General features: G+C 51.4%; 1 protein-coding gene and 1 long non-coding RNA gene across 6 annotated transcripts in view; one reads left to right on the top strand and one right to left on the bottom strand.

Annotated features, from left to right (window-relative positions):
• LOC118382809 (nuclear receptor coactivator 2-like) overlaps window positions 1–24,291 on the top strand; it is a 248,574-nt gene that overhangs the window by 96,665 nt on the left and 127,618 nt on the right. The window contains exon 4 of the mRNA XM_052484032.1: window positions 4,850–4,953. Within this exon, the coding sequence (XP_052339992.1) occupies window positions 4,850–4,953 (104 nt within the window). The remainder of the gene's footprint in view (window positions 1–4,849; window positions 4,954–24,291) is intronic.
• LOC127912933 (uncharacterized) lies at window positions 17,305–23,829 on the bottom strand. 5 transcript variants are annotated; one of them, XR_008084146.1, is made up of 4 exons: window positions 23,596–23,829; window positions 22,279–22,375; window positions 22,086–22,182; window positions 19,392–19,459 (listed from the first exon to the last, which is right to left on the bottom strand). It is a non-coding gene; the product is annotated as an uncharacterized LOC127912933 (long non-coding RNA). The 5 variants fall into 5 exon arrangements; XR_008084149.1 differs by lacking the exon at window positions 23,596–23,829 and adding an exon at window positions 22,798–22,933 and having other exon boundaries at window positions 22,279–22,423; XR_008084150.1 differs by lacking the exons at window positions 19,392–19,459; window positions 22,086–22,182 and adding an exon at window positions 17,305–17,374.

The following is a 24,291-nucleotide window of genomic DNA, read 5'->3' as shown; positions in this document are numbered from 1 at the left end:
TACTGACAAATTCTCTAAAACGACATTGAGGCGGCTTATGGTAGAGAAACTAACATCAACTTCAATGGCAACAACTCTGGTGGACATTCCTGCAGTCAGCATGCCAATTGCACGCTCCATCAAAACTTGACACATCTATGGCATTGTGTTGTGTGACAAAACTGAACATCTTAGAGTGTTTTTTATTGTCCCCAGTACAAGTTGCACCTGTGTAATGATCATGATGTTTAATCAGCTTCTTGATATGCCACACCTGTCAAGTGGATGGATTATCTTGGCAAAGATAATCCACTAACAAATCATATCAAATTGTATTAGTCACATGCGCCAAATACAACCGGTGTAGGTAGACCTTACAGTGAAATGCTTACTTACAAGCCCCTAACCAACAATGCAGTTTAATAAAAATAAAAAATATGAATAAGAATAATAAATTAAAGTAACAAGTACTTAAAGAGGATGCAACAGGGATGTTATTATCTCTGTCATAATAAAAAACACTCTAAAAACACTCTAAGATGTTCAGTTAAACACAGCATAACTGTGTTTTATTATCTCTGTCATGTTGTGTTTTATTATCTCTCTGTCATGCTGTGTTTTATTATCTCTCTGTCATGTTGTGTTTTATTATCTCTCTGTCATGTTGTGTTTTAGTATCTCTCTGTCAATCTGTGTTTATTATCTCTGTCATGCTGTGTTTTATTATCTCTCTGTCATGCTGTGTTTTATTATCTCTGTCATGTTGCGTTTTATTATCTCTCTGTCATGCTGTGTTTTATTATCTCTCTGTCATGCTGTGTTTTATTATCTCTCTGTCATGCTGTGTTTTGTTATCTCTCTGTCATGTTGTGTTTTATTATCTCTCTGTCATGTTGTGTTTTAGTATCTCTCTGTCAATCTGTGTTTATTATCTCTCTGTCATGCTGTGTTTTATTATCTCTCTGTCATGCTGTGTTTTATTATCTCTGTCATGCTGTGTTTTATTATCTCTCTGTCATGTTGTGTTTTATTATCTCTCTGTCAATCTGTGTTTTATTATCTCTGTCATGCTGTGTTTTGTTATCTCACACACACACACACACACACACACACACACACACACACACACACACACACACACACACACACACACACACACACACACACACACACACACACCACTCTATCACATATAAAACAAGTCGCACAGCTCTGTAGCATGTCATTAGGTAATAAAGTCCTCCACATTATACACAATGGTTCCTATTAGGACAGTGTACAGAGAATGGACCAAGATGATATATAAATAACTGTGTGTGTGTGTGTGTGTGTGTGTGTGTGTGTGTGAGACAGTGAGTGATGATGTTGTACTCGTGTCAGCTGTGCTGGTTTACTGGAGCCTGCTGGGTCTGCTCAAGACCTGCACACACACACACACACACACACACACACACACACACACACACACACACACACACACACACACACACACACACACACACACACACACACACACACACACACACACACACACACACACACACACACACACACACACTCTCTCTCAAACTCAAATCAAATCAAATTTATATAGCCCTTAGTACATCAGCTGATATCTCAAAGTGCTGTACAGAAACCCAGCCTAAAACCCCAAACAGCAAACAATGCACACACACACCTCTTTCAGGGTTAATGGTGTGTGTGTGTGTGTGATGCAGCCTGCTGCTTCTCCTTGGCTTCTCTTCCTTCTCTGTTTTCACACTGTGGAAGAGCTCAGTGTGTGTTTGCTGCCTGCATACTAGCGCCTCACGACCCCCCCCCTCCCTCCTGCCTCTCCTCCCCCGTTCCTCCTGTGTACCTGTCTCCCCCTGCTATATGGTCTCACGTGAAACTGGCGCGGTGCAACACTCTAATACGTCCCCCTCTCTGTTTAGCCATACCTTCTCCTCCTCCTCATCAGCATCATGTTTAGAAGTAGGGCAGACTTTGCTTTGAATATAGGGTCTCTCTACATGCCTATTAAAACCCAATCCCTGAACGGAGGAGGTATGGAGCTTCATGAACTGTACACAGAGGATACATTTAGAATGCGTACCAATTGACACCCTATTCCCTATGTAGTGCACCCTATTCCCTATGGGCCCTGGTCGAACCTAGCGTACAATATAGAGGATAGGATGCTATTTGGGATGTAGTCATACGCTAACTCCTCATCTCTATACTTCATGTTGCTGCAACGGCAAACCATCTCACCTTATTTATCGGACTCCTACTCTTGAATAAATATTATCCCCTACCTTGTATTGTCCTCTACCTTGTATTGGCCCCTACCTTGTATTGGCCCCTACCTTGTATTGGCCCCTACCTTGTATTGTCCCCTACCTTGTATTGTTCCCTACCTTGTATTGGCCCCTACCTTGTATTGGCCCCTACCTTGTATTGGCCCCTACCTTGTATTGGCCCCTACCTTGTATTGGCCCCTACCTTGTATTGGCCCCTATCTTGTATTGGCCCCTACCTTGTATTGGCCCCTACCTTGTATTGGCCCCTACCTTGTATTGTCCCCTACCTTGTATTGGCCCCTACCTTGTATCGGCCCCTACCTTGTATTGCCTCCTACCTTGTATTGTCCGCTACCCTGTATTGTCCCCTACCCTGTATTGGCCCCTACTTTGTATTGTCCCCTACCTTGTATTGTCCCCTACCTTGTATTGTCCCCTACCTTGTATTGTCCCCTACCTTGTATTGGCCCCTACCTTGTATTGGCCCCTATCTTGTATTGGCCCCTACCTTGTATTGGCCCCTACCTTGTATTGGCCCCTACCTTGTATTGTCCCCTACCTTGTATTGGCCCCTACCTTGTATTGGCCCCTACCTTGTATTAGATAACATCCATAATATGTATTTTTTTATTGGAGTATATTGTTATGTTGAGTTCAGCACTGTTGACCCCCCGTCCATCCCTGTCCGTCCCTCTCCGTCCGTCCCTCTCCGTCCGTCCCTCTCCTTCTGTCCCTCTCCGTCCGTCCCTCTCCATCCGTCCCTCTCCTTCTGTCCCTCTCCGTCCGTCCCTCTCCGTCCGTCCCTCTCCTTCCGTCCCTCTCCTTCTGTTCCTCTCCGTCCGTCCGACTGCAGAAGTTGTTCACTCAGTTGGAGGAGGGGCGACGCTCTTTCCATAATGACTTTAGAGGTCTTCTTCTTACGTTGACAATAACCATCCATCTAGTCGTGAAAGCTTCATGCTGCGTGCGCACACACACACACACACACACACACACACACACACACACACACACACACACACACACACACACACACACACACACACACACACACACACACACACAGTTCGTGCCCCAGTTAGTGACATGGCAGCGGGTGGTGTCTAGACAATACGCTGTGCGTGAATGCTTTGTGAGATCAGTGAGGAAAGAGAAGATTGGCTGAGAGAGAGAGAGAGAGAGAGAGAGAGAGAGAGAGAGAGAGAGAGAGAGAGAGAGAGAGAGAGAGAGAGAGAGAGAGAGAGAGAGAGAGAGAGAGAGAGAGAGAGAGAGAGAGAGAGAGAGAGAGAGAGAGAGAGAGAGAGAGAGAGAGAGAGAGAGAGAGAGAGAGAGAGAGAGATGGCACCCTATCCCCTGCATAGTGCGTAACCTTTGACCTATGGGTTTCCCTACGGGTAGGGCGCTATGAAGGGAGTAAGGATGCCATTTGGGACTGTCTGTGTGATGTCTCTCATATAGGTCAGTGATTGTAAGGAGGGATTTGAGGGTGAATGTCTCTGATAAGGTCTGGGTTATTAATGGGATCACATAGCCTACATTAGGACTCATTTGACATTCATTTGATTATTGTATAAGAGATGGATAGATTTCTCCTCCCTTGAAGATCTGTTATTCTCTTTATTAAACTGAAACAGAAGAGTAAATGTTAAAAGAGATCCCCAAGCTGTTTCTTTTAAAGGCCTAACTGAATATCTATTAAACAGGAAGAAGGAAGAGTAAATGTTAAAAGAGATCCCCAAGCTGTTTCTTTTAAAGGTCTAACTGAATCACTATTAAACAGGAAGAAGGAAGAGTAAATGTTAAAAGAGATCCCCAAGCTGTTTCTTTTAAAGGTCTAACTGAATCTCTATTAAACAGGAAGAAGGAAGAGTAAATGTTAAAAGAGATCCTCAAGCTGTTTCTTTTAAAGGTCTAACTGAATCTCTTAAACAGGAAGAAGGAAGAGTAAATGTTAAAAGAGATCCTCAAGCTGTTTCTTTAAACGTCTAACTGAATCTCTATTAAACAGGAAGAAGGAAGAGGATGCAGCTGAGCGATCCAAATGAACAGCATGTTCTTCTCATTCCAAATACCACCCTATTACATTTGTAGTGCACTACTTTTGATGGGCTCGAGGTACTAGGGTGCCATTTCGTTCAGACTAGAGCCAGTCTTTGTCTCTCTGTTTTAAGGTTTATATCTGTTGATGGGGCTGTTGATGGGGATGTTGATGAGGCTGTTGATGAGGCTGTTGATTAGGCTGTTGATGGGGCTGTTGATGGGGCTGTTGATGGGGCTGTTGATGGGGCTATTGATGGGGCTGTTGATGTGGCTGTTGATGAGGCTGTTGATTAGGCTGTTGATGGGGCTGTTGATTAGGCTGTTGATGGGGCTGTTGATGGGGCTGTTGATGGGGCTGTTGATGGGGCTGTTGATGGGGCTGTTGATGAGGCTGTTGATTAGGCTGTTGATTAGGCTGTTGATGGGGCTGTTGATGGGGCTGTTGATTAGGCTGTTGATGGGGTTGTTGATGGGGCTGTTGATGAGGCTGTGAGGACATTTGAGGTAAAGAAAGAAACATGAATCTGATTGGTCTTTCTTGCCCACAGAGAAAGCAGCAGCAGCCAATGAGGAGGAGGTACAGAAGGCGGATATCTCATCAACGGGCCAATCAGTCATCGACAAGGAGGCTCTCGGACCAATGATGCTGGAGGTGAGTCTGAGAGCTGCTGCTACTGCTGGGCTGGTCCGGGCTGGGCTGGGCCGGCTGAGTTGGGTTGGGCTGGGCTGAGTCGGCTGGGTTGGGCTGGGTTGGGCTGGGCCGGCTGGGTTGGGCTGGGCTGGGCCGAGCTGGGTTGGGTTGGGCTGGGCCGGCTGGGTTGGGCTGGGCTGGGCCGAGTTGGGCTGGGCCGGCTGGGTTGGGCTGGGCTGGGCCGAGCTGGGTTGGGCTGGGTTGGGTTATATCCAGGCAGTTCATTCAAAACCAAGGTTGCTTTTACATGCTGACAGCCTATGGAACGAGTGCTGGTCTCCCTGTCCGTCCCTCCATCCACCGGCAGCCAACAGATGAGAAAGCAGGCAGGAGGGAGAGAAGGGGGGAGAGGGAAGGGCAGTGAAGGGGGAGAGAGGGAGGCAGGGGAGAGGGAGAGAGGGAGGCAGGGGAGAGGGAGGCAGGGGAGAGAGGGAGAGGCAGGGGAGAGGGAGGCAGGGGAGAGGGAGAGAGGGAGGCAGGGGAGAGGGAGGGAGAGAGGGAGGCAGGGGAGAGGGGGAGAGGGAAGGGCAGTGTAGGGGGAGAGAGGGAGGCAGGTGAGAGGGGGAGAGAGGGAGAGAGAGGGAAGCAGGTGAGAGGGTGAGAGGGAGAGAGGGGAGAGGGAGGCAGGGGAGAGGGAGGCAGGGGAGAGGGGGAGAGGTAGGCAGGGGAGAGGGAGGCAGGGGAGAGGGGGAGAGGTAGGCAGGGAGAGGGAGAGAGAGAGGCAGGGGAGAGGGGGAGAGGGAAGAGGGGGAGAGGGAGGCAGGGGAGAGGGAGGCAGGGGAGAGGGGAGAGGTAGGCAGGGGAGAGGGAGGCAGGGGAGAGGGGGAGAGGTAGGCAGGGGAGAGGGAGAGAGAGAGGCAGGGGAGAGGGGGAGAGGGAAGAGGGGGAGAGGGAGGCAGGGGAGAGGGAGGCAGGGGAGAGGGGGAGAGGGGAGAGGGAGGCAGGGGGGGGGGAGAGGGGAGAGGGAGGCAGGGGAGAGGGAGAGAGGGAGGCAGGGGAGAGGGAGAGAGGGAGGCAGGGGAGAGGGGGGAGAGGGAGAGGGAGGCAGGGGAGAGGGAGGCAGGGGAGAGGGGAGAGGGGAGAGGGAGGCAGGGGAGAGGGGGAGAGGGGAGAGGGAGGCAGGGGAGAGGGAGAGAGGGAGGCAGGGGAGAGGGAGAGAGGGAGGCAGGGGAGAGGGGGAGAGGGGAGAGGGAGGCAGGGGAGAGGGGGAGAGGGGAGAGGGAGGCAGGGGAGAGGGAGGCAGGGGAGAGGGAGAGAGAGAGGCAGGGGAGAGGGAGAGAGGGAGGCAGGGGAGAGGGAGAGAGGGAGGCAGGGGAGAGGGAGAGAGGGAGGCAGGGGGAGAGGGAGAGACGGAGGCAGGGGAGAGGGGGAGAGTGAGGCAGGGGAGGCAGGGGAGAGAGGCAGGGGAGAGGGAGAGGGGAGAGGGAGGCAGGGGGAGAGGGAGGCAGGGGAGAGGGGGAGAGGCAGGGGAGGGGGAGAGGGGGAGAGGGGAGAGGGAGGCAGGGGAGAGGGGAGAGGGAGGCAGGGGAGAGGGAGAGAGGGAGGCAGGAGAGAGGGAGGCAGGGGAGAGGGAGAGAGGGAGGCAGGGGAGAGGGGGAGAGGGAGGCAGGGGAGAGGGGGAGAGGCAGGGGAGAGAGGCAGGGGAGAGGGGAGAGGGAGGCGGGGGAGAGGGAGGCAGGGGAGAGGGGGAGAGGCAGGGGAGAGGGGGAGAGGGAGGCGGGGGAGAGGGAGGCAGGGGAGAGGGAGAGAGAGAGGCAGGGGAGAGGGAGAGAGGGAGGAAAGGGAGAGGGAGGCAGGGGAGAGGGAGAGAGGGAGGCAGGGGAGAGGGAGAGAGGGAGGCAGGGGAGAGGGAGAGAGAGGCAGGGGCGAGGGAGAGAGAGAGGCAGGGGCGAGGGAGAGAGAGAGGCAGGGGAGAGGGAGAGAGAGAGGCAAGGGAGAGAGAGAGGCAGGGGAGAGGGGTAGAGAGGAAAAGTGGCTATATTTAGCAGAGTTGCATGTGGATTCAGTGACGGTGGACCTCTAGAGCTATAAATAATATCCTGACAGGAGACGTCTCACAGTGAACAGAGGGAATAGCGGAATGGGAGGAGGGAAGAGAGGGCTGAATGAACTGATTCATCAGGCCGGCAGGTAGCGAGGCTGTGGGTGTTGCTTGGCCATTAGACGTCAGAGGCACTTCGGTAGCTGTGCGTAAGGCGGTCTGTCGGCTGCGTGGGACAACGGGGACGTTGCTCGGCACACTACAGCAGACTTGTGATTTACAACCACATGTTATCACAGCAGTGGAGAAACACTACAGCAGACCAGTGATTTACAACCAGATTAAATCATAGTACACATTTCTGCTTCATTTGTCTGCAGAAAATGACCAGGAAGAGAGAGGACATGCTAACTCAGCATGGCTGTTGTCAGTCAAATAGTCAGTCTGTCAGTTAGCTAGCCAGCCAGTCAGTCTTTCAGTTAGCTAGCCAGTCAGTTAGCTAGCCAGCCAGTCAGTCTTTCAGTTAGCTAGCCAGTCAGTTAGCTAGTCAGCCTGTCAGTTAGCTAGCCAGCCAGTCAGCCTTTCAGTTAGCTAGCCAGTCAGTTAGCTAGTCAGCCTGTCAGTTAGCTAGCCAGCCAGTCAGTCTTTCAGTTAGCTAGCCAGTCAGTTAGCTAGTCAGCCTGTCAGTTAGCTAGCCAGCCAGTCAGCCTTTCAGTTAGCCAGTCAGTTACCTAGCCAGTCAGCCTGTCAGTTAGCTAGCCAGTCAGTCTGTCAGATAGCTAGCCAGTCAGCCTGTCAGTTAGCTAGCCAGTCAACCTGTCAGTGAGCTCGCCAGTCAGCCTGTCAGTTAGCTAGCCAGTCAGCCTGTCAGTTAGCTAGCCAGTCAGCCTGTCAGTTAGCTAGCCAGTCAGCCTGTCAGTTAGCTAGCCCGTCAACCTGTCAGTGAGCTTGCCAGTCACCCAGTCATTTAGCTAGCAAGTGATCTAGCCTGTCAGTTAGCTAGCCAGTCAGCCTGTCCGTCAGCTAGCCTGTCAGTTAGCTAGCCAGTCAGCCTGTCAGTTAGCTAGCCAGTCAACCTGTCAGTGCGCTGGCCTGTCAGTTAGCTAACCAGTCAGCCTGTCAGTGAGCTAGCCTGTCAGTTAGCTAGCCAGTCAGCCTGTCAGTTAGCTAGCCAGTCAACCTGTCAGAGAGCTCGCTAGCCAGTCAGCCTGTCAGTTAGCTAGCCAGTCAGCCTGTCAGTTAGCTAGCCCGTCAACCTGTCAGTGAGCTTGCCAGTCACCCAGTCATTTAGCTAGCAAGTTATCTAGCCTGTCAGTTAGCTAGCGAGTCAGCCTGTCCGTTAGCTAGCCGGTCAACCTGTCAGTGTGCTAGCCTGTCAGTTAGCTAACCAGTCAGCCTGTCAGTGAGCTAGCCAGTCAGCCTTTCAGTTAGCTAGCCAGTCTGTCAGTTAGCTAGCCAGTCAGCCTGTCAGTCAGCTAGCCAGTCAACCTGTCAGAGAGCTCGCTAGCCAGTCAGCCTGTCAGTTAGCTAGCCAGTCAGCCTGTCAGTCAGCTAGCCCGTCAACCTGTCAGTGAGCTTGCCAGTCACCCAGTCATTTAGCTAGCAAGTTATCTAGCCTGTCAGTTTGCTAGCCAGTCAACCTGTCAGTGCGCTAGCCTGTCAGTTAGCTAACCAGTCAGCCTGTCAGTTAGCTAGCCAGTCAGTTAGCTAGTCAGCCTGTCAGTTAGCTAGCCAGTCAGCCTGTCAGTTAGCTAGCCAGTCAACCTGTCAGTTAGCTAGCCTGTCAGGTAGCTAGCCAGTCAGCCTGTCAGTTAGCTATCCAGTCAGTTAGCTAGCCAGTCAGCCTGTCAGTTAGCTAGCCAGTCAGCCTGTCAGTTAGCTAACCAGTCAGCCTGTCAGTTAGCTAGCCAGTCAGCCTGTCAGTCAGCTAGCCAGTCAGCCTTTCAGTTAGCTAGCCAGTCTGTCAGTTAGCTAGCCAGTCAGCCTGTCAGTCAGTTAGCTAGCTGGCCAGTCAGCCTGTCAGTTAGCTAGCCAGTCAGCCTGTCAGCTAGCCAGTCAACCTGTCAGTTAGCTAGTCAGCCTGTCAGTTAGCTAGCCAGCCAGACAGTCTTTCAGTTAGCTAGCCAGTCAGTTAGCTAGTCAGCCTGTCAGTTAGCTAGCCAGCCAGTCAGCCTTTCAGTTAGCCAGTCAGTTACCTAGCCAGTCAGCCTGTCAGTTAGCTAACCAGTCAGCCTGTCAGTTAGCCAGTCAGTTAGCTAGCCAGTCAGTTAGCTAGTCAGCCTGTCAGTTAGCTAGCCAGTCAGCCTGTCAGTTAGCTAGCCCGTCAACCTGTCAGTGAGCTTGCCAGTCACCCAGTCATTTAGCTAGCAAGTTATCTAGCCTGTCAGTTTGCTAGTCAGCCTGTCAGTTAGCTAGCCAGTCAGCCTGTCAGTTAGCTAGCCAGTCAACCTGTCAGTTAGCTAGCCTGTCAGGTAGCTAGCCAGTCAGCCTGCCAGTTAGCTATCCAGTCAGTTAGCTAACCAGTCAGCCTGTCAGTGAGCTAGCCTGTCAGTTAGCTAGCCAGTCAGCCTGTCAGTTAGCTAGCCAGTCAACCTGTCAGAGAGCTCGCTAGCCAGTCAGCCTGTCAGTTAGCTAGCCAGTCAGCCTGTCAGTTAGCTAGCCCGTCAACCTGTCAGTGAGCTTGCCAGTCACCCAGTCATTTAGCTAGCAAGTTATCTAGCCTGTCAGTTAGCTAGCGAGTCAGCCTGTCCGTTAGCTAGCCGGTCAACCTGTCAGTGTGCTAGCCTGTCAGTTAGCTAACCAGTCAGCCTGTCAGTGAGCTAGCCAGTCAGCCTTTCAGTTAGCTAGCCAGTCTGTCAGTTAGCCAGCCAGTCAGCCTGTCAGTCAGCTAGCCAGTCAACCTGTCAGAGAGCTCGCTAGCCAGTCAGCCTGTCAGTTAGCTAGCCAGTCAGCCTGTCAGTCAGCTAGCCCGTCAACCTGTCAGTGAGCTTGCCAGTCACCCAGTCATTTAGCTAGCAAGTTATCTAGCCTGTCAGTTTGCTAGCCAGTCAACCTGTCAGTGCGCTAGCCTGTCAGTTAGCTAACCAGTCAGCCTGTCAGTTAGCTAGCCAGTCAGTTAGCTAGTCAGCCTGTCAGTTAGCTAGCCAGTCAGCCTGTCAGTTAGCTAGCCAGTCAACCTGTCAGTTAGCTAGCCTGTCAGGTAGCTAGCCAGTCAGCCTGTCAGTTAGCTATCCAGTCAGTTAGCTAGCCAGTCAGCCTGTCAGTTAGCTAGCCAGTCAGCCTGTCAGTTAGCTAACCAGTCAGCCTGTCAGTTAGCTAGCCAGTCAGCCTGTCAGTCAGCTAGCCAGTCAGCCTTTCAGTTAGCTAGCCAGTCTGTCAGTTAGCTAGCCAGTCAGCCTGTCAGTCAGTTAGCTAGCTGGCCAGTCAGCCTGTCAGTTAGCTAGCCAGTCAGCATGTCAGCTAGCCAGTCAACCTGTCAGTTAGCTAGTCAGCCTGTCAGTTAGCTAGCCAGCCAGACAGTCTTTCAGTTAGCTAGCCAGTCAGTTAGCTAGTCAGCCTGTCAGTTAGCTAGCCAGCCAGTCAGCCTTTCAGTTAGCCAGTCAGTTACCTAGCCAGTCAGCCTGTCAGTTAGCTAACCAGTCAGCCTGTCAGTTAGCCAGTCAGTTAGCTAGCCAGTCAGTTAGCTAGTCAGCCTGTCAGTTAGCTAGCCAGTCAGCCTGTCAGTTAGCTAGCCCGTCAACCTGTCAGTGAGCTTGCCAGTCACCCAGTCATTTAGCTAGCAAGTTATCTAGCCTGTCAGTTTGCTAGTCAGCCTGTCAGTTAGCTAGCCAGTCAGCCTGTCAGTTAGCTAGCCAGTCAACCTGTCAGTTAGCTAGCCTGTCAGGTAGCTAGCCAGTCAGCCTGCCAGTTAGCTATCCAGTCAGTTAGCTAACCAGTCAGCCTGTCAGTGAGCTAGCCTGTCAGTTAGCTAGCCAGTCAGCCTGTCAGTTAGCTAGCCAGTCAACCTGTCAGAGAGCTCGCTAGCCAGTCAGCCTGTCAGTTAGCTAGCCAGTCAGCCTGTCAGTTAGCTAGCCCGTCAACCTGTCAGTGAGCTTGCCAGTCACCCAGTCATTTAGCTAGCAAGTTATCTAGCCTGTCAGTTAGCTAGCGAGTCAGCCTGTCCGTTAGCTAGCCGGTCAACCTGTCAGTGTGCTAGCCTGTCAGTTAGCTAACCAGTCAGCCTGTCAGTGAGCTAGCCAGTCAGCCTTTCAGTTAGCTAGCCAGTCTGTCAGTTAGCTAGCCAGTCAGCCTGTCAGTCAGCTAGCCAGTCAACCTGTCAGAGAGCTCGCTAGCCAGTCAGCCTGTCAGTTAGCTAGCCAGTCAGCCTGTCAGTCAGCTAGCCCGTCAACCTGTCAGTGAGCTTGCCAGTCACCCAGTCATTTAGCTAGCAAGTTATCTAGCCTGTCAGTTTGCTAGCCAGTCAACCTGTCAGTGCGCTAGCCTGTCAGTTAGCTAACCAGTCAGCCTGTCAGTTAGCTAGCCAGTCAGTTAGCTAGTCAGCCTGTCAGTTAGCTAGCCAGTCAGCCTGTCAGTTAGCTAGCCAGTCAACCTGTCAGTTAGCTAGCCTGTCAGGTAGCTAGCCAGTCAGCCTGTCAGTTAGCTATCCAGTCAGTTAGCTAGCCAGTCAGCCTGTCAGTTAGCTAGCCAGTCAGCCTGTCAGTTAGCTAACCAGTCAGCCTGTCAGTTAGCTAGCCAGTCAGCCTGTCAGTCAGCTAGCCAGTCAGCCTTTCAGTTAGCTAGCCAGTCTGTCAGTTAGCTAGCCAGTCAGCCTGTCAGTCAGTTAGCTAGCTGGCCAGTCAGCCTGTCAGTTAGCTAGCCAGTCAGCCTGTCAGCTAGCCAGTCAACCTGTCAGTTAGCTAGTCAGCCTGTCAGTTAGCTAGCCAGCCAGACAGTCTTTCAGTTAGCTAGCCAGTCAGTTAGCTAGTCAGCCTGTCAGTTAGCTAGCCAGCCAGTCAGCCTTTCAGTTAGCCAGTCAGTTACCTAGCCAGTCAGCCTGTCAGTTAGCTAACCAGTCAGCCTGTCAGTTAGCCAGTCAGTTAGCTAGCCAGTCAGTTAGCTAGTCAGCCTGTCAGTTAGCTAGCCAGTCAGCCTGTCAGTTAGCTAGCCCGTCAACCTGTCAGTGAGCTTGCCAGTCACCCAGTCATTTAGCTAGCAAGTTATCTAGCCTGTCAGTTTGCTAGTCAGCCTGTCAGTTAGCTAGCCAGTCAGCCTGTCAGTTAGCTAGCCAGTCAACCTGTCAGTTAGCTAGCCTGTCAGGTAGCTAGCCAGTCAGCCTGCCAGTTAGCTATCCAGTCAGTTAGCTAACCAGTCAGCCTGTCAGTGAGCTAGCCTGTCAGTTAGCTAGCCAGTCAGCCTGTCAGTTAGCTAGCCAGTCAACCTGTCAGAGAGCTCGCTAGCCAGTCAGCCTGTCAGTTAGCTAGCCAGTCAGCCTGTCAGTTAGCTAGCCCGTCAACCTGTCAGTGAGCTTGCCAGTCACCCAGTCATTTAGCTAGCAAGTTATCTAGCCTGTCAGTTAGCTAGCGAGTCAGCCTGTCCGTTAGCTAGCCGGTCAACCTGTCAGTGTGCTAGCCTGTCAGTTAGCTAACCAGTCAGCCTGTCAGTGAGCTAGCCAGTCAGCCTTTCAGTTAGCTAGCCAGTCTGTCAGTTAGCTAGCCAGTCAGCCTGTCAGTCAGCTAGCCAGTCAACCTGTCAGAGAGCTCGCTAGCCAGTCAGCCTGTCAGTTAGCTAGCCAGTCAGCCTGTCAGTCAGCTAGCCCGTCAACCTGTCAGTGAGCTTGCCAGTCACCCAGTCATTTAGCTAGCAAGTTATCTAGCCTGTCAGTTTGCTAGCCAGTCAACCTGTCAGTGCGCTAGCCTGTCAGTTAGCTAACCAGTCAGCCTGTCAGTTAGCTAGCCAGTCAGTTAGCTAGTCAGCCTGTCAGTTAGCTAGCCAGTCAGCCTGTCAGTTAGCTAGCCAGTCAACCTGTCAGTTAGCTAGCCTGTCAGGTAGCTAGCCAGTCAGCCTGTCAGTTAGCTATCCAGTCAGTTAGCTAGCCAGTCAGCCTGTCAGTTAGCTAGCCAGTCAGCCTGTCAGTTAGCTAACCAGTCAGCCTGTCAGTTAGCTAGCCAGTCAGCCTGTCAGTCAGCTAGCCAGTCAGCCTTTCAGTTAGCTAGCCAGTCTGTCAGTTAGCTAGCCAGTCAGCCTGTCAGTCAGTTAGCTAGCTGGCCAGTCAGCCTGTCAGTTAGCTAGCCAGTCAGCCTGTCAGCTAGCCAGTCAACCTGTCAGTTAGCTAGTCAGCCTGTCAGTTAGCTAGCCAGCCAGTCAGCCTTTCAGTTAGCCAGTCAGTTACCTAGCCAGTCAGCCTGTCAGTTAGCTAACCAGTCAGCCTGTCAGTTAGCCAGTCAGTTAGCTAGCCAGTCAGTTAGCTAGTCAGCCTGTCAGTTAGCTAGCCAGTCAGCCTGTCAGTTAGCTAGCCAGTCAGCCTGTCAGTTAGCTAACCAGTCCACCTGTCAGTTAGCTAGCCAGTCAGCCTGTCAGTCAGCTAGCCAGTCAGCCTTTCAGTTAGCTAGCCAGTCTGTCAGTTAGCTAGCCAGTCAGCCTGTCAGTCAGTTAGCTAGCTGGCCAGTCAGCCTGTCAGTTAGCTAGCCAGTCAGCCTGTCAGCTAGCCAGTCAACCTGTCAGTTAGCTAGCCAGTCAGCCTGTCAGTTAGCTAGCCAGTCAGCCTGTCAGTGAGCTAGCCAGTCAACCTGCCAGTAAGCTTGCCTGTCAGTTAGCTAGCCAGTCAGCCTGTCAGTTAGCTAGCCAGTCAGCCTGTCAGCTAGCCAGTCAACCTGTCAGTTAGCTAGCCAGTCAGCCTGTCAGTGAGCTAGCCAGTCAACCTGCCAGTAAGCTTGCCTGTCAGTCAGCTAGCCAGTCAGCCTTTCAGTTAGCTAGCCAGTCTGTCAGTTAGCTAGCCAGTCAGCCTGTCAGTCAGTTAGCTAGCTAGCCAGTCAGCCTGTCAGTTAGCTAGCCAGTCAGCCTGTCAGCTAGCCAGTCAACCTGTCAGTTAGCTAGCCAGTCAGCCTGTCAGTTAGCTAGCCAGTCAGCCTGTCAGTGAGCTAGCCAGTCAACCTACCAGTAAGCTTGCCTGTCAGTTAGCTAGTTAGTCAGCCTGTCAGTGAGCTAGCCTGTCAGTTAGCTAGCCAGTCAGCCTGTCAGTGAGCTAGCCAGTCAGCCTGTCAGTCAGTTAGCTAGCCAGTCAGTTAGCTAGGCAGTCAGTTAGCTAGCCAGTCAGCCTTTCAGTTAGCTAGCCAGTCAGCCTGTCAGTTAGCTAGCCAGTCAGCCTGTCAGTTAGCTAGCCAGTCAGCCTGTCAGTTAGCTAGCCAGTCAACCTGTCAGCTAGCTATCCAGTTAGTTAGCTAGCCAGTCAGCCTGTCAGTTAGCTAGCCAGTCAGCCTGTCAGTTAGCTAGCCAGTCAGCCTGTCAGTTAGCTAGCCAGTCAACCTGTCAGCTAGCTATCCAGTTAGTTAGCTAGCCAGTCAGCCTGTCAGTTAGCTAACTTTGAAGAATATAAAATATATAAAAAATTTTTGGTTACTACTTGATTCCATCGTTTTTGATGTCTTCACTATTATTCTACAATGTAGAAACTAGTAAAAATTATGAAAATCCCTTGAATGAGTAGGTGTTCTAAAACTTTTGACCAGTAGTGTGTGTATGTGTATATATGTGTGTGCGTGTATTTTTAAGCAAGAAAATGACATACAATGGTACAACAGACTGGCTGTCCAGGTGCTTGTTGAGGGTTCCCAGGTGCTTGTTGAGGGTTACCAGGTGCTTGTTGAGGGTTACCAGGTGCTTGTTGAGGGTTACCAGGTGCTTGTTGAGGGTTCTCAGGTGCTTGTTGAGGGTTACCAGGTGCTTGTTGAGGGTTACCAGGTGCTTGTTGAGGGTTACCAGGTGCTTGTTGAGGGTTACCAGGTGCTTGTTGAGGGTTCCCAGGTGCTTGTTGAGGGTTCTCAGGTGCTTGTTGAGGGTTACCAGGTGCTTGTTGAGGGTTACCAGGTGCTTGTTGAGGGTTACCAGGTGCTTGTTGAGGGTTACCAGGTGCTTGTTGAGGGTTCCCAGGTGCTTGTTGAGGGTTACCAGGTGCTTGTTGAGGGTTACCAGGTGCTTGTTGAGGGTTACCAGGTGCTTGTTGAGGGTTACCAGGTGCTTGTTGAGGGTTACCAGGTGCTTGTTGAGGGTTCTCAGGTGCTTGTTGAGGGTTACCAGGTGCTTGTTGACGGTTCCCAAGTGCTTGTTGAGGGTTACCAGGTGCTTGTTGAGGGTTACCAGGTGCTTGTTGAGGGTTCTCAGGTGCTTGTTGAGGGTTACCAGGTGCTTGTTGAGGGTTACCAGGTGCTTGTTGAGGGTTACCAGGTGCTTGTTGAGGGTTACCAGGTGCTTGTTGAGGGTTCTCAGGTGCTTGTTGAGGGTTACCAGGTGCTTGTTGAGGGTTACCAGGTGCTTGTTGAGGGTTACCAGGTGCTTGTTGAGGGTTCTCAGGTGCTTGTTGAGGGTTACAGGTGCTTGTTGAGGGTTCTCAGGTGCTTGTTGAGGGTTACCAGGTGCTTGTTGAGGGTTACCAGGTGCTTGTTGAGGTTACCAGGGGTGCTTGTTGAGGGTTACCAGGTGCTTGTTGAGGGTTACCAGGTGCTTGTTGAGGGTTACCAGGTGCTTGTTGATGGTTACCAGGTGCTTGTTGATGGTTACCAGGTGCTTGTTGAGGGTTACCAGGTGCTTGTTGATGGTTACCAGGTGCTTGTTGAGGGTTACCAGGTGCTTGTTGAGGGTTACCAGGTGCTTGTTGAGGGTTACCAGGTGCTTGTTGATGGTTACCAGGTGCTTGTTGAGGGTTACCAGGTGCTTGTTGAGGGTTACCAGGTGCTTGTTGAGGGTTACCAGGTGCTTGTTGAGGGTTACCAGGTGCTTGTTGAGGGTTACCAGGTGCTTGTTGAGGGTTACCAGGTGCTTGTTGAGGGTTACCAGGTGCTTGTTGAGGGTTACCAGGTGCTTGTTGAGGGTTACCAGGTGTTTGTTGAGGGTTCTCAGGTGCTTGTTGAGGGTTACCAGGTGCTTGTTGAGGGTTACCAGGTGCTTGTTGAGGGTTACCAGGTGCTTGTTGAGGGTTACCAGGTGCTTGTTGAGGGTTACCAGGTGTTTGTTGAGGGTTCTCAGGTGCTTGTTGAGGGTTACCAGGTGCTTGTTGAGGGTTACCAGGTGCTTGTTGAGGGTTACCAGGTGCTTGTTGAGGGTTACCAGGTGCTTGTTGAGGGTTACCAGGTGCTTGTTGAGGGTTACCAGGTGCTTGTTGAGGGTTACCAGGTGCTTGTTGAGGGTTACCAGGTGCTTGTTGAGGGTTACCAGGTGCTTGTTGAGGGTTACCAGGTGTTTGTTGAGGGTTCTCAGGTGCTTGTTGAGGGTTACCAGGTGCTTGTTGAGGGTTACCAGGTGCTTGTTGAGGGTTACCAGGTGCTTGTTGAGGGTTACCAGGTGCTTGTTGAGGGTTACCAGGTGTTTGTTGAGGGTTCTCAGGTGCTTGTTGAGGGTTACCAGGTGCTTGTTGAGGGTTACCAGGTGCTTGTTGAGGGTTACCAGGTGCTTGTTGAGGGTTACCAGGTGCTTGTTGAGGGTTACCAGGTGCTTGTTGAGGGTTCTCAGGTGTTCTTGTTAAATCCACTTCAATCAATGTGAAAGGGGAGGAGATTTTTAAGCTTTGAGATAATTGAGACATGGATTGTGTTTGTGTGACAATTCAGAGGGTGAATGGAAAAAGACAAAAGATTTAAGTGCCTTTGAACGAGGTATGGTAGTAGGTGCCAGGCGCACCGGTTTGTGACACGAACTGCAATACTGCTGGGTTTTTCACATCTTTCAACAGTTTCACCTGACGAATGGTCCACCACCCAAAGGACATCCAGCCAACTGGACACAACTGTGAGGAACATTGGAGTCAACATGGAGTCCAACATCCCTGTGGAACACTTGTAGAGTCAACATGGAGTCCAACATCCCTGTGGAACACTTGTAGAGTCAACATGGGCCAGCATCCCTGTGGAACGCTTTCAACACCTTGTAGAGTCAACATGGGCCAGTATCCCTGTGGAACGCTTTCAACACCTTGTAGAGTCAACATGGGCCAGTATCCCTGTGGAACGCTTTCCACACCTTGTAGAGTCAACATGGGGCCCAGTATCCCTGTGGAACGCTTTCCACACCTTGTAGAGTAAACATGGGGCCAGTATCCCTGTGGAACGCTTTCAACACCTTGTAGAGTCAACATGGGCCAGTATCCCTGTGGAACGCTTTCAACACCTTGTAGAGTCAACATGGGCCAGTATCCCTGTGGAACGCTTTCTACACCTTGTAGAGTCAACATGGGCCAGTATCCCTGTGGAACGCTTTCAACACCTTGTAGAGTCAACATGGGCCAGTATCCCTGTGGAACGCTTTCCACACCTTGTAGAGTCAACATGGGCCAGCATCCCTGTGGAACGCTTTCAACACCTTGTAGAGTCAACATGGGCCAGTATCCCTGTGGAACGCTTTCAACACCTTGTAGAGTCAACATGGGCCAGTATCCCTGTGGAACGCTTTCAACACCTTGTAGAGTCAACATGGGGCCAGTATCCCTGTGGAACGCTTTCAACACCTTGTAGAGTCAACATGGGCCAGCATCCCTGTGGAACGCTTTCCACACCTTGTAGAGTCAACATGGGGCCAGTATCCCTGTGGAACGCTTTCCACACCTTGTAGAGTCAACATGGGGCCAGTATCCCTGTGGAACGCTTTCAACACCTTGTAGAGTCAACATGGGCCAGTATCCCTGTGGAACGCTTTCCACACCTTGTAGAGTCAACATGGGGCCAGTATCCCTGTGGAACGCTTTCAACACCTTGTAGAGTCAACATGGGCCAGTATCCCTGTGGAACGCTTTCCACACCTTGTAGAGTCAACATGGGGCCAGTATCCCTGTGGAACGCTCGACACCTTGTAGAGTCAACATGGGCCAACATGTTGTAGAGTCAACATGGGCCAGCATCCCTGTGGAACGCTTTCCACACCTTGTAGAGTCAACATGGGCCAGTATCCCTGTGGAACACTTGTAGAGTCAACATGGGCCAGCATCCCTGTGGAACGCTTTCAACACCTTGTAGAGTCAACATGGGGCCAGTATCCCTGTGGAACGCTTTCAACACCTTGTAGAGTCAACATGGGCCAGTATCCCTGTGGAACGCTTTCAACACCTTGTAGAGTCAACATGGGGCCCAGTATCCCTGTGGAACGCTTTCAACACCTTGTAGAGTCAACATGGGGCCAGTATCCCTGTGGAACGCTTTCAACACCTTGTAGAGTCAACATGGGCCAGTATCCCTGTGGAACGCTTTCAACACCTTGTAGAGTCAACATGGAGTCCAACATCCCTGTGGAACGCTTTCAACACCTTGTAGAGTCAACATGGGCCAGTATCCCTGTGGAACGCTTGTAGAGTCAACATGGGCCAGTATCCCTGTGGAACGCTTTCAACACCTTGTAGAGTCAACATGGGCCAGTATCCCTGTGGAATGCTTTCAACACCTTGTAGAGTCAACATGGGGCCAGTATCCCTGTGGAACGCTTTCAACACCTTGTAGAGTCAACATGGGCCAGTATCCCTGTGGAACGCTTTCAACACCTTGTAGAGTCAACATGGAGTCCAACATCCCTGTGGAACGCTTTCAACACCTTGTAGAGTCAACATGGGCCAGTATCCCTGTGGAACGCTTTCAACACCTTGTAGAGTCAACATGGGCCAGTATCCCTGTGGAACGCTTTCAACACCTTGTAGAGTCAACATGGGGCCAGTATCCCTGTGGAACGCTTTCAACACCTTGTAGAGTCAACATGGGCCAGTATCCCTGTGGAACGCTTGTAGAGTCAACATGGGCCAGTATCCCTGTGGAACACTTGTAGAGTCAACATGGGGCCAGTATCCCTGTGGAACGCTTTCAACACCTTGTAGAGTCAACATGGGCCAGTATCCCTGTGGAACGCTTTCAACACCTTGTAGAGTCAACATGGGCCAGTATCCCTGTGGAACGCTTGTAGAGTCAACATGGGCCAGTATCCCTGTGGAACGCTTGTAGAGTCAACATGGGCCAGTATCCCTGTGGAACACTTGTAGAGTCAACATGGGGCCAGTATCCCTGTGGAACGCTTTCAACACCTTGTAGAGTCAACATGGGCCAGTATCCCTGTGGAACGCTTTCAACACCTTGTAGAGTCAACATGGGCCAGTATCCCTGTGGAACGCTTTCCACACCTTGTAGAGTCAACATGGGGCCAGTATCCCTGTGGAACGCTTTCCACACCTTGTAGAGTCAACATGGGGCCAGTATCCCTGTGGAACGCTTTCAACACCTTGTAGAGTCAACATGGGCCAGCATCCCTGTGGAACGCTTTCCACACCTTGTAGAGTCAACATGGGGCCAGTATCCCTGTGGAACGCTTTCCACACCTTGTAGAGTCAACATGGGGCCAGTATCCCTGTGGAACGCTTTCAACACCTTGTAGAGTCAACATGGGCCAGTATCCCTGTGGAACGCTTTCCACACCTTGTAGAGTCAACATGGGGCCAGTATCCCTGTGGAACGCTTTCAACACCTTGTAGAGTCAACATGGGCCAGTATCCCTGTGGAACGCTTTCCACACCTTGTAGAGTCAACATGGGGCCAGTATCCCTGTGGAACGCTCGACACCTTGTAGAGTCAACATGGGCCAACATGTTGTAGAGTCAACATGGGCCAGCATCCCTGTGGAACGCTTTCCACACCTTGTAGAGTCAACATGGGCCAGTATCCCTGTGGAACACTTGTAGAGTCAACATGGGCCAGCATCCCTGTGGAACGCTTTCAACACCTTGTAGAGTCAACATGGGGCCAGTATCCCTGTGGAACGCTTTCAACACCTTGTAGAGTCAACATGGGCCAGTATCCCTGTGGAACGCTTTCAACACCTTGTAGAGTCAACATGGGGCCCAGTATCCCTGTGGAACGCTTTCAACACCTTGTAGAGTCAACATGGGGCCAGTATCCCTGTGGAACGCTTTCAACACCTTGTAGAGTCAACATGGGCCAGTATCCCTGTGGAACGCTTTCAACACCTTGTAGAGTCAACATGGAGTCCAACATCCCTGTGGAACGCTTTCAACACCTTGTAGAGTCAACATGGGCCAGTATCCCTGTGGAACGCTTGTAGAGTCAACATGGGCCAGTATCCCTGTGGAACGCTTTCAACACCTTGTAGAGTCAACATGGGCCAGTATCCCTGTGGAATGCTTTCAACACCTTGTAGAGTCAACATGGGGCCAGTATCCCTGTGGAACGCTTTCAACACCTTGTAGAGTCAACATGGGCCAGTATCCCTGTGGAACGCTTTCAACACCTTGTAGAGTCAACATGGAGTCCAACATCCCTGTGGAACGCTTTCAACACCTTGTAGAGTCAACATGGGCCAGTATCCCTGTGGAACGCTTTCAACACCTTGTAGAGTCAACATGGGCCAGTATCCCTGTGGAACGCTTTCAACACCTTGTAGAGTCAACATGGGGCCAGTATCCCTGTGGAACGCTTTCAACACCTTGTAGAGTCAACATGGGCCAGTATCCCTGTGGAACGCTTGTAGAGTCAACATGGGCCAGTATCCCTGTGGAACACTTGTAGAGTCAACATGGGGCCAGTATCCCTGTGGAACGCTTTCAACACCTTGTAGAGTCAACATGGGCCAGTATCCCTGTGGAACGCTTTCAACACCTTGTAGAGTCAACATGGGCCAGTATCCCTGTGGAACGCTTGTAGAGTCAACATGGGCCAGTATCCCTGTGGAACGCTTGTAGAGTCAACATGGGCCAGTATCCCTGTGGAACACTTGTAGAGTCAACATGGGGCCAGTATCCCTGTGGAACGCTTTCAACACCTTGTAGAGTCAACATGGGCCAGTATCCCTGTGGAACGCTTTCAACACCTTGTAGAGTCAACATGGGCCAGTATCCCTGTGGAACGCTTGTAGAGTCAACATGGGCCAGTATCCCTGTGGAACGCTTGTAGAGTCAACATGGGCCAGTATCCCTGTGGAACGCTTGTAGAGTCAACATGGGCCAGTATCCCTGTGGAACGCTTGTAGAGTCAACATGGGCCAGTATCCCTGTGGAACGCTTGTAGAGTCAACATGGGCCAGTATCCCTGTGGAACGCTTGTAGAGTCAACATGGGCCAGTATCCCTGTGGAACGCTTTCCACACCTTGTAGAGTCAACATGGGCCAGTATCCCTGTGGAACGCTTTCCACACCTTGTAGAGTCAACATGGGCCAGTATCCATGTGGAACGCTTTCAACACCTTGTAGAGTCAACATGGGCCAGCATCCCTGTGGAACGCTTTCCACACCTTGTAGAGTCAACATGGGCCAGTATCCCTGTGGAACGCTTTCAACACCTTGTAGAGTCAACATGGGCCAGCATCCCTGTGGAATGCTTTCTACACCTTGTAGAGTCAACATGGGCCAGCATCCCTGTGGAACGCTTTCAACACCTTGTAGAGTCAACATGGACCTGTATCCCTGTGGAACGCTTTCAACACCTTGTAGAGTCAACATGGGCCAGCATCCCTGTGGAATGCTTTCTACACCTTGTAGAGTCAACATGGGCCAGTATCCCTGTGGAACACTTTCAACACCTTGTAGAGTCAACATGGGCCAGTATCCCTGTGGAACGCTTGTAGAGTCAACATGGGCCAGTATCCCTGTGGAACACTTTCAACACCTTGTAGAGTCAACATGGGCCAGTATCCCTGTGGAACACTTTCAACACCTTGTAGAGTCAACATGGGCCAGCATCCCTGTGGAACGCTTTCAACACCTTGTAGAGTCAACATGGGCCAGTATCCCTGTGGAACGCTTTCAACACCTTGTAGAGTCAACATGGGCCAGTATCCCTGTGGAACGCTTGTAGAGTCAACATGGGCCAGTATCCCTGTGGAACACTTTCAACACCTTGTAGAGTCAACATGGGCCAGTATCCCTGTGGAACGCTTTCCACACCTTGTAGAGTCAACATGGGCCAGCATCCCTGTGGAACGCTTTCAACACCTTGTAGAGTCAACATGGGGCCAGCATCCCTGTGGAACGCTTTCCACACCTTGTAGAGTCAACATGGGCCAGTATCCCTGTGGAACGCTTTCAACACCTTGTAGAGTCAACATGGGCCAGTATCCCTGTGGAACGCTTTCAACACCTTGTAGAGTCAACATGGGGCCAGCATCCCTGTGGAACGCTTTCAACACCTTGTAGAGTCAACATGGGCCAGCATCCCTGTGGAATGCTTTCTACACCTTGTAGAGTCAACATGGGCCAGCATCCCTGTGGAACGCTTTCAACACCTTGTAGAGTCAACATGGGCCAGTATCCCTGTGGAACGCTTTCAACACCTTGTAGAGTCAACATGGGCCAGTATCCCTGTGGAACGCTTTCAACACCTTGTAGAGTCAACATGGGCCAGTATCCCTGTGGAACGCTTGTAGAGTCAACATGGGCCAGTATCCCTGTGGAACGCTTTCCACACCTTGTAGAGTCAACATGGGCCAGTATCCCTGTGGAACGCTTTCCACACCTTGTAGAGTCAACATGGGCCAGTATCCATGTGGAACGCTTTCAACACCTTGTAGAGTCAACATGGGCCAGCATCCCTGTGGAACGCTTTCCACACCTTGTAGAGTCAACATGGGCCAGTATCCCTGTGGAACGCTTTCAACACCTTGTAGAGTCAACATGGGCCAGCATCCCTGTGGAATGCTTTCTACACCTTGTAGAGTCAACATGGGCCAGCATCCCTGTGGAACGCTTTCAACACCTTGTAGAGTCAACATGGACCTGTATCCCTGTGGAACGCTTTCAACACCTTGTAGAGTCAACATGGGCCAGCATCCCTGTGGAATGCTTTCTACACCTTGTAGAGTCAACATGGGCCAGTATCCCTGTGGAACACTTTCAACACCTTGTAGAGTCAACATGGGCCAGTATCCCTGTGGAACGCTTGTAGAGTCAACATGGGCCAGTATCCCTGTGGAACACTTTCAACACCTTGTAGAGTCAACATGGGCCAGTATCCCTGTGGAACACTTTCAACACCTTGTAGAGTCAACATGGGCCAGCATCCCTGTGGAACGCTTTCAACACCTTGTAGAGTCAACATGGGCCAGTATCCCTGTGGAACGCTTTCAACACCTTGTAGAGTCAACATGGGCCAGTATCCCTGTGGGAACGCTTGTAGAGTCAACATGGGCCAGTATCCCTGTGGAACACTTTCAACACCTTGTAGAGTCAACATGGGCCAGTATCCCTGTGGAACGCTTTCCACACCTTGTAGAGTCAACATGGGCCAGCATCCCTGTGGAACGCTTTCAACACCTTGTAGAGTCAACATGGGGCCAGCATCCCTGTGGAACGCTTTCCACACCTTGTAGAGTCAACATGGGCCAGTATCCCTGTGGAACGCTTTCAACACCTTGTAGAGTCAACATGGGCCAGTATCCCTGTGGAACGCTTTCAACACCTTGTAGAGTCAACATGGGGCCAGCATCCCTGTGGAACGCTTTCAACACCTTGTAGAGTCAACATGGGCCAGCATCCCTGTGGAATGCTTTCTACACCTTGTAGAGTCAACATGGGCCAGCATCCCTGTGGAACGCTTTCAACACCTTGTAGAGTCAACATGGGCCAGTATCCCTGTGGAACGCTTTCAACACCTTGTAGAGTCAACATGGGCCAGTATCCCTGTGGAACGCTTTCAACACCTTGTAGAGTCAACATGGGGCCAGCATCCCTGTGGAACGCTTTCAACACCTTGTAGAGTCAACATGGGCCAGTATCCCTGTGGAACGCTTTCAACACCTTGTAGAGTCAACATGGGCCAGTATCCCTGTGGAACGCTTTCAACACCTTGTAGAGTCAACATGACCCGAAGAATTGAGGCGGTTCTGAGGGAAACAGAGGGTGCAACTCAATAATAGGATGGTGTTCTAAATTTTTTGTACACTGAGTGAATAGTAATTATGACAGTTACCATTTCCTCCAGCTCACACATGTGTACAGTTGGACGTCATTCACCTGGGAAAGGGCTGTTTGTTTATTCAGAGCAGGATGGTAGAATCCCAGCTGTAATGGCAGAACCAGAGACAGGAGCAGAGACAGGAGCAGAGACAGGACCAGAGACAGGAGCAGAGACAGAGACAGGAGCAGAGACAGGAGC

The sequence above is a fragment of the Oncorhynchus keta genome, chromosome 28 (assembly GCF_023373465.1).
Source record: "Oncorhynchus keta strain PuntledgeMale-10-30-2019 chromosome 28, Oket_V2, whole genome shotgun sequence".
In the NCBI taxonomy this organism is placed as follows: Eukaryota; Metazoa; Chordata; class Actinopteri; order Salmoniformes; family Salmonidae; genus Oncorhynchus; species Oncorhynchus keta.
The sequence above is the reverse complement of the archived record's forward strand: the minus strand, read 5'-3'. Positions and strand labels throughout refer to the sequence as shown.